Genomic DNA, 9,853 nt, shown 5'->3' with positions numbered 1-9,853 from the left:
TAACTAAGCAGATCTTCTGTGTTTTGATACTTTGTAATTAAGCTGCTGCTGATAGAATTTCAAATACTGAATTCAAGATCAAAAGATAGTGGGTGCTCTTTATTACACTGGTAGCAAAAAGAAAAAAGTAACATAAGGATAAGTTACTTCAAAGCTTCAGCAATGCTACAGAGAATCAGCTCTACATTAGTTTAGAAATTAAAATGCTTCCCTTGTAGTAAACTTAGTGCTTTTCAGATGAAATGTTTAGATATAAACTGCATCCTAATGAGGCTTCTCCTCTTAGCCTTCGAAAAGTGCTATCTTTGTCCGCACAATGCTAAGAACTAAGCCCCTCTCTGCTCTATTTACGGGAAACCAATTTTTTGTAGACTGTTATAGAACAGGGTGGGCAGCCTGGGGCACGGGTGCCTTAAGTAGCACAGGCAGCCAACTGGGGAGAGGACGGGGAGCCCAGCAGCAGGTGGAGCAGAAAGCTGCAGCTCAGGCAAGGAGCACAGGGCTGGGAGCAGAAAGCAGAGCAGCAGAGCTGTGTGGCATGTGGGGAAGTACAGAGATAATTTGTGGCAAACCTGTCAGAAAGTTAGCCCCTGCTGCCCTAGAACATTACGAGCAGGTCCTAATGTTTGCATCTTACCAAAAAGGGCATTAGAAAATGATTCTCAAACAAGAATGACCTCTTCTTAGTGACCGTGTCAGGAAATTACATTTATTCCAACAAAACCTTTGTTTTGATATAAACCTGTTCCCAAAATTCAGTTAACTAGAGCTCAGAAAGAGGATTGTGTACACTTTGTTAGACTAGGTTGGTATCTCATTAACAGCACTTTAAATAGTGACAGTAGTATTAAAAAAGCTTTGGTTAATCCCATAAATGTGAATCAATGCCAACAACCCAACTCCATCACTCTTCAATTTCTGTATTAACAAGTCTTCTAGACATTTTTACTGCACTGTAGACATTGCTTTCTGCAGCAGTTGAACCATGATGGGATAGACCGGTGCAAACTCCTTCCCTTCCCTTGTTCTCACTGACTGAACATAAGCTTCCAGTGCACCTCTGAGTAAAAAGAGAAAAAGAAATACGTTAGGCAGAATTAAGTGATTACTTAGAAAAGATGAACCATCTGTATGATTTAAGAGCATCTACAAATAATTGGTGGGTCTTAGTAGTTTTAATGGAGAACTGGCAGTACTGAAACTGCACTGGACTCCAAACACTGCCTTATACTCACTCTATTGCTAAACCAGTGTTCTCCCACCTGATCACAAGTTGGTCCTTCCCTGTCCCCTCCTGTCAAGAAAACAAAATGTACCACCAGAGCCCCTGCTCTCACTCTGTGGTGTTAGCTTTCGTGTCCCTTTCTCCTTACACTTCATAAAGACCAGTATTTTTTTATGTTTTCTCTCCTTCCTGGTATGTTTTGAGCAGTGAACTAGTTATCAGTATTGTCACTTTGCAGCCCACCTAAAACAACAGCTCTGAGGCCCAAACACATGCACAGTGTGCTGCACTGATGACCTTTCAGAACATAAAAAGAACAGATTCCAGCTGGTAACGCAACAGTTTACAAGAAAGCAGAGACGTGAACAACTGCGAAGTCTGGCAGTGCCCCCCACCTGGCCAGTTTTCCATGCCTCTACCATTTGGGAAATCCTGCTGTGAACCATCAGACTTGCATTTTATGTATTTACTTGTATATTACTGTTGGTTTTTCTCAAGCACTGGCAGCACAGATCGGATCCTGCACTCCAGCAGACACACGGCTCCCACAAATGCAGACTTTTTTAAGGCCAGAAGGGACAACTATCATAATGTGATGCAGGCTCTAACATTCATCCAGTGCTGCTCAGTGGGTACTTAAAGAGTAGAAGTCTTGTTTACTTGATTTAGCAAGAGGACAAACATGCATTTTCTCACATTAAATGTTACCTGCTGAAGTTTAAAAATAGATTTTGATTTTTACTGAAAACCAGGTAGTGCAAATACTTGTGTCCTCTGTGGTTGTATACTAGTAACTCAGTTGACAATCATTGTCCTTTACCTATCCAACAAGAGGTGCAATTGCAATATTGCTGCAGCCACCAGGAGGGAATTGAAACAATTCAAGTTCCAGTATAAGAGCCTCCATTAGACTTTTCCCCAGCAAAAAAGGTGGACTAATTTAGAAAGACATGTAAGTGACCCATTATTTTGGAGAGTGGACGTCAGAGAGGAGACTGACACACAGTTCATAATTTCTTCTCAGTCTGTATTCTTCCAGTCAGAGCCTGGTGGTGGCTTCAGCATGCCACAGCAATAAAGAAAGTCTTACCTGACTGGGCAGACCTTTCAAGGAGCACTAAGGAGGCTCAGTGGGTGAAGGAAGTTGGCCTGTGTTTAAATTAGGCAATATCCTCCAATCCCATCCTTCAGTCCCTTTAACCCATTTCTCAAAATAGAGTTGCTAATAACAAAACAGTTTCACACTCATCAGATAATCAAGAAATGCAGCTTTCTGTCCTGAACTACAGCTGATGCAGGGCAGACGGTTGAGAGAAAAAACACAATTACTGTGGGATACCTTGTTTAGTATGTCTGGTTGATGATGGGGTATTTGTTCATCTGAAGGAGGAAAGATGGGAGGGTGAGACACAAAATTCATGCCTCAGCCTTCACAGCTGAAGTCACTACATTTTAGGAGGAACCTGCCTAAGAGGAAGTCCTGTATAAGAAGGGAAGTCCTGCTGTGGAAGAATGTCAACGTTAAATGTTTTCACAGGCTATATACTGCAGCAGCTGAAGGTAAAAGGCTGTTAGTCTTTTAAATAGCTACATGGAGAAAAACCTCCTGAGAGAGGGCTCTGTAACAAAAGTATACCAATGCAGTGGCAGAGGACTAAGATGCATTTTAAGAGTGAATGTTAATTAACCACTGGAACAACTATCTTGACTAGGAAAGTGGTAGATACACCTGGAATCAAACCTGGATATCAAACTATGCTAGAGGCTCATGCATAAGTTATGGACTTAGGCTATAAAATGTCATCAGTTTCCTGTCTCCTCTTCTGGAGAAGGTGAAACTAGAGGAACTTTAAGGTCCCTTCTGGTTTTAAAATCTGTTGATGCAAGCCAGTAGTCAGCCCCTATACAGAAATACCTTTCAGGAAGAGTTGACCATGTGACTTAAGTCACAACTTCGTGTTCAGGCAGGACATAAATATCCATATTTGAATCCCAAAGTGAGTGAATGTGCATAACAGGTTGGGCAGTGCACTACTTCCAAAGTACTAACTTGAGGTAAGGTTGAGAGTGAAATGCCAGTTCTAAGGAAAACGATTATTTCAGAAAGACCAAGGCAGTCACCACCGTGATCGGAACAGCTGTGAACCCAGGATGTTAAGACTACAAGGAGCCAATGACTATCACCCTTCTCTGTACCTGTCCTGTCTGAACTTGAAGAAGGGGACATACAGGAAGTTTCATTCTCTACCACAATAAAATAGCAGCACAGTAACTTACGGAGCTATTTTTGCAGTAAACAGATACCAAGAAACTTTTCTCTTTGCTCTAAAGCTTAAGTGATGCTGGCAGCTCGCAGCCTCTCCATCTGCTAAACATGATAAAACCACCACTGCTATGACACTGGGATTGGTGGAGAAGCCAAGTTGATTACACTTTTGACTATTTCTTTGAGGACATAGAAGGTACCAGAAGCGATGAACCACATGGGCATCCCCTTAGCTAGCAAGCAGAAAAGGACACAGTAGAAACAATTAATTGCCTAATATTCAATTCCTGTCCCCAGCAATGATGTTCAGGCCTGCGTTCCACCCACTAGCACCCTGAAGTAGGCTAGGCCAGACACCTCCCTGGGTAACAAAGGCAGGCAGGGCAGCCATCCTAATGGAGTCACAAACTGATTTGCCACAGAGCAATGGTGGCCACTCCTAGGAAGGGCAGGGACCACAGTTTTAGGTACCTCAATAGATGCAGGGAATACGAGCTGCTGTGAGGGAGGCTTTCAGCACCACGTGACAAACTCTCACACAAGTGTGAGAGATGCAATGTCCTGGGGAGCAAACGCCACATTCCCAGAATCCTAGATACTATCCCCCAAATTGTGCGCTGCATGCACTCCCTGAAGGTCATCAGCAACTCAGCACTTGAAATCAGCACCTCCAAATGGAGCTGTGAGCGACTCAGTCCTTTTGAAGATCTGATAATTCATGCTGGTGTCTAAAATTGAGGTCAGGACCATGTGTTAGAAACCCTCCCCCCCCCCCGTTTTGTTTTGTTTTTTAATCTTAGCTGCTGGCTTCCAGGGGCTCTAACAAGGCATTGGTTCAGGAGTGACTATGAGATACCATAGCTCTGCAGTAGCCACCCACATGATCAAGCTGGAGGCTACATACCCAGGGCATGTGTTTGCTTATGCAGTGGGCAAACAGGAGCCCTGGGGAAAGCAGATGCTTGCAACTTTACAGGAGTGGTATCCAGGCAGGCAGGAGAGCGTATGCTCTTAGAGGCAGGGCAGCAGCCAGTCAGCACAACATTGAAACAGGCGTGTTGATCTGTCTGTGAGGTTGTCACGAGACCCAGAACGATGGAAGGTGAGGCAAATACATTACTGCAGGGACCAAGGGAGTGCAGCCGAGAGGCACAACATCAAATCAGAGAAATCAGCAGTAAGGCGTAGGGTATAAACCTGCTTAGTTGCCCATGAGAAACAGCAGTTATCAATAAATCAACAATGCCCCTCAGCAAAAGCTGACTTAGGAGGTCACATTGCTATAGGAAGAATTTCTTTACGGTAAGGGTTACCAGAATCCGGGATGGGCTTCCAAGGGAGGTGATACTCTCCCCTACCTTGGAGGTCTTTAAGAGGAGACTGGACAAGCACTTGGTTGGGGTCATCTGACCCCAGCGCTCTTTCCTGCCCAGGGCAGGGGGTTGGACTTGATGATCTGCTAAGATCCCTTCTGACCTTAAACATCTATGCAGAGCTACCCACCAAACAGGACTATCAGTCAGAGAGCCTGCCTGGAGGCTTAGGGTCCTGCACAGCCAGTTTGCTGGAGAGATGGGGGAGAGAGTCACAGCTCCATAGACTCTGAGGAGCCACAGAACCGGCCAGTTGACTGCTGCTTTGCAGAGCAAATCCACCACTTCCTTCTGATCACAGCACAGTCCAGAGCTCAGACCTCCCGAGCCAGAAGAGAAGGATCTGGGTCTCACAGAGGACTTGCCAGAAGAACATGCATCCACATGTGCAGAGTAGAAGCTGGGCAACAGGGAGCCCATAAAAACTGCTTGCCCCAGGCACTGGGGTAATATCTGTGCAGAACACAAGGAGGGAATCGTGGGATGCCAGCGGTACCCATGTCACAGGGCTGGATTGCTGGAATCAGCAGGCCGCACTGGGACCGCTCCTGCTACGGTGCTGTGGGGAAGGACTCTGCAGACACTGCTGTGGCTCGGTGAGTTAACAGCTTCCACGTGAGCAGAGATGCGCAAAGGACTGATTGCTGCAGGAACCCCTGCGCTTTATATCGTGTGCTGGGGCAGTGTGTTCCGCTGCTGCAAATGGACTGGGGCAGCACTGCCGCGCAGACCCCCTTCCACAGCACCGCTGGCAATGGACTGTCTCCTCCTCAGAGTTAACGTTTTAGTCATGCAGCCAAAATAACAATGACTAGTGAGCCTTGGTCACCTTCCTGAGCACGCTAAGTACCTGCAGCCCAGGCCGGCTCCCCGTTGCGGATGCAGCGGGTGACCAGCCACAGCCCAAGCTGCACTGAGGTCACACACAGGATCAGTAAGGGGCTGCTCGGCTGCACAGAGCCCGGGGAGCTGTGCTGCAGAGCAGAAAAGAAGAAGCTAGAAAACTTCTCTGAGTACGGCTCCAAGCACTGCTTCAAATGCATCCCCCACCCCTCCACAGATGCACTTCACGATCAGCAACCTAGGTCAGGGAGAGTCCAGATTTTAAATACTCTGAGAGAGGGATGAGAGAACGTGTGTACGATGAATGTTTGTACTGTAATACTATTTGCAAAGCAGGACTGTCAGAGCAAGGGGAGAGCGGGGAGGGCACATCTTGGAATAATCAAATGCAGACATCACGTTTCGGCAGCAGAAGTGCTTCCTGTCAGCTCGGTATCGCCACACTGCTTACTAGACTTTATTTCATCCTGTTCACGTTCTACCGCACACATCACAGTAGCATTCAAAGCCTTAATGTTAGCTCGAGATAACATTACCTAGTGCAGAGGACAACCCTCAAGGTTATCATTAACACAAAGCCACATGTTGCACAGACTGAGAAATCGTTCATCCACTGAGGGTCAAAGCCATCTTCAGGAATACCCCCTGCCCACAGAAAGCTCGCTGGGCGCAGCAGCATTTTACAGCCACACAATTCGTTTGGCATCCTCTGCCACCAAAACAATTAGCTCCCATTGTTTCTCCAACATCTTTAATCAGGAGCTAGACTCAACACAGGGTCCTGTGATTTTAACCACTGTGTATTTTATGACAGACACACAAATGTGAAGAAAACAGCAAGACAGTTATTTTTGCTATTCAGAAGAACTGTAGCTAGATGAATCATAAATGAAGAGATTGAAAGGGATTTTAAAATGATTTACTCCTATTTATGTGCTTCTGAACTAACATCAAACAAAGCCAACAACTCCTTGGCTAAGCATGAACTGCAGTCACTTTGAAACAGAAGCTCAGGTCCCAGAGGCTCCTGGTCATAGCACAGACGGCCCTCATGACTGACATGGTTAGAGAAATAAATTGCTTTTTCTCTATTTTAAACCAGAATTTTGCCTTTCTGATGCCAAACACCAGTGCTTAGACATTTCTGTCCTAATGATGGCTAAGTCCGAAACTTCTGGCAGATTCCCCTCCTCATGGTGTTTTCCAATTATTCATATTACAGAAAAATCATTGTGGGTTTTTTCTGTTGGGCTTGAACTATAAATAGACCCCTAAACATTATTCACCAGAAACACAAGGCCCAGAGGCTTACTACTGTACTGCACCTGCAAGTCCAATTCAGCCATTGCGAGTTTGTGTGTCCTATGGGGCTGTGTTGAACTTCAGATCTGGTCCGACTTGCCCAATGTTGAAATGCAGTGAAAAGCCTGAGAACTACTGTAGACCACCCACCTTTAACTCTTAGAGGCCTACGGAGAAGTAAGCTCAGATTCAAGTATCGGACTCAAGGGATCCTCCCTTTCTCTACTCATCAACGTCCGTAGCTCCTCCCCTCTTCCCTCCTTGGTCTGAAAAGCTAGTCATGATCTGTGCACTCGGAGGCTGTACTCACGTTATGCACAGGCCTGTGCTCTGTGCTGTCCACAGGAGTCCAAACCACCTAGCTGTTCGCTTAAGGCAGCAACAGTAAGGACAGAAAGACTAACCAGGCTACACGGCTTAAAGCAGGGGTGGGCAAAATACAGCCTGCAGGCCACTTCTGGCCCGCGAGGCCATTCTATCCGGCCTGCGAGGCCCCTAAATAAATGTAGAAAATTAATATTTCTCTCCCCTTGGTTCCAGCCGCTTGCAGCCCGCCTGGGACTGCCTGTGCCTGCTCCAGACAGCCCTGCGTGGGCTGCGAGCACCTGCCATGGGGTGAGCGAGAGGCCGCTTTTCCCTGCGCTCAGCACCAGCTTCTTCCCTGTTGGCAAGCAGAGGGTTGGGACTGTGCGCTGCCCCCCACCTGTACTGTGGGGCTGGGGGGCACTGGGTGCGAGCAGGCAGGGAGCCCGCACTGGTGCCCCAGGGTCAGTGCCGGCGGGGCCCAGGAGCGTGGGGTCCCAGCTAGCAGGGGCTCTATGGAGCCGAGCCAGCTCTCCCCTCTCCCTGCTGGTGCAGCCCAGCCTGGCTCCACAGACCCCTGCTGGCCTGCGCCCTGCTCTGGGCACTGCTGGTGCTGGCCCTGGGACATTGGTCCCAAGACATTCGGACACTGGTCCCAGGGGGTGGGGGGGCACCTGTCAAGGGGCAGGGCTACCCACGTGGCCCTCGACAGCCTGCCAAAACTGAGTAAGTGGCCCTCCACCCGAAATAATTGTCCGCTCCAGGCTTAAAGGAACCAGGACAAGTGTCTGCCAGGCAGTGCCATGGGACCACCAGGCAACGAGCTGAGAGATTCTAGTGATTAGAGGAAATGTTTGCAGAGACAGGAGGGAGAAGAGCTTCTGAAAGGCTTTTCCATTTATTGTTTTCCTAAGAGCAACATTGCCACCTCTTTCCATTTCAGAGGTTGGTTTATCTGGAGTTACTGCAAAAAACAATGGAGCTGACTTGCTGGGTGGGATGGAAGGAGTGAGCTGTACTGCCATGGGCACTGTGCTCACCATTCTTTGGGCCCTCAGGATCTACTGTGACCACAGTGGGCTTTGACCATCTTGAAGATCCCCTGACCACAGCACATGTGAAAGGAAATGCAATGACACTGCTTGATCTACTGGGGCTGGCCAACGCCAGAACCACACCGGGATGTTCTGCTGTCCCACCCCTCCAACTGAGTCATGATGCTTCCCCAGCTGGTTTCCTCTTTCCTCCTGTCTTTCTCTAAAATGTGTCTAATAAAGGGTCTCATTTAGCTAAAAATTCCATCTCTTGCAATACTGCAGTGAGCAGAAAGGCAGCTACGAGCAACACCCTACACAGCCAAATGCTGGGACAACCTTGAGCTTAGCCTACAAGGCTGCGGGGGAAAACCCCAGAAGCAAAAGCTGCATTTTTAAAAATGTGCTATACTTGTCTTTCTCTTTAATGCAAGTTTGTCTGATTTTGTCTTCAAGGAATCTAAGTCAGACTCTAGCAGTAGCCTGAGAGCACCACAGCTCACATCTTTCCTTTTCTCCCAGTAGGATAGTTAACACCAGCTTTAATACAGTCAAAAGACCATCAAGCATGTGTTTTCCTTATAAAAACACTAATAGCCAAAGGGAATAAGGGAACACCATTAAAATACAAGCCTCTCACTGGTTTATGTCTCAAATTCTATTAACCATTTTCTTTCTCTTTCTACCTTTAAACATTTTTAAAGACTTTTAAAGGGCATCTCTTACAATGGGACCCACCTGACTGAATCCCAGAGCTTCAATTAATGCTTAATGTTATTACAGTCAATTAAGAGTTTCTTAATATCAAGCCCCTTGTTGGGCCCAAGGTGTCCTTTTGTCTATACACAGGCAACAAATACAGATCTAAAAATCCTGCTCGAGTCCCCTGCTTTTCCAAATCCAGGTTTTGAACAGTTTCTTGTATCTCCCTCTTGTAGCTACCTTTATCATAATTCTGATAGAAACCGTTGGCATGGGAACTGCGATGCCTGTGATAGGAGCAATTAATAAAGAAACACACATACAGCCTAGAGTATGTGGCTACATGTGTACCACAAGGCACTGAAATGATCCATGAGAGACTCTCTGCTTCAGAGAATCACGGGGGCAGTTAACCAGCCCGAGGACGAGCTGCGAGCAGGCAGGCTGGAAGGTCTGGGTAATCTAAAGGCAAATGCATGTGAAGTTGCAGGAGGCAGCAGCCTGCCAGAGCACAGGGATTTTGCATCCTGAGATGCAACTTGTCGAGTTTAGCTGACCATGGTCTGACTGGCTGAGACAATCCCACTTCAGTGTCAGGCTCCACATCTGCATAATACTGGTTTAACTCCAGGATAATTCTAATACATTAGAGGACGTCAGTCTTACCTCAATCCTGGGGAAACTCTTTGAGAAGATCATCAAGGAGCACATTTGTGATGGGCCGGCATCAGAAATGATGCTCAGGGGCAATCAGCATGGATTTATTAGGGGGAGATCATGTCAGACCAACCTGATTGCCTTCTAC

General features: G+C 46.9%; 1 protein-coding gene across 1 annotated transcript in view; it reads right to left on the bottom strand.

Annotated features, from left to right (window-relative positions):
- Positions 1-75: 75 nt before the first annotated feature.
- COG5 (component of oligomeric golgi complex 5) overlaps positions 76-9,853 on the bottom strand; it is a 442,290-nt gene continuing 432,512 nt past the window's right edge. The window contains exon 22 of the mRNA XM_019509410.1: positions 76-1,060. Coding sequence (XP_019364955.1) covers positions 946-1,060 — 115 coding nt within the window. The 3' untranslated portion in view covers positions 76-945. The remainder of the gene's footprint in view (positions 1,061-9,853) is intronic.

The sequence above is a fragment of the Gavialis gangeticus genome, unplaced genomic scaffold, assembly GCF_001723915.1.
Source record: "Gavialis gangeticus isolate Ggan-Ray unplaced genomic scaffold, GavGan_comp1, whole genome shotgun sequence".
Taxonomy (NCBI): Eukaryota; Metazoa; Chordata; order Crocodylia; family Gavialidae; genus Gavialis; species Gavialis gangeticus.
Note: the sequence above shows the minus strand (reverse complement) of the source record. Positions and strands in the feature narration are given on the sequence as shown.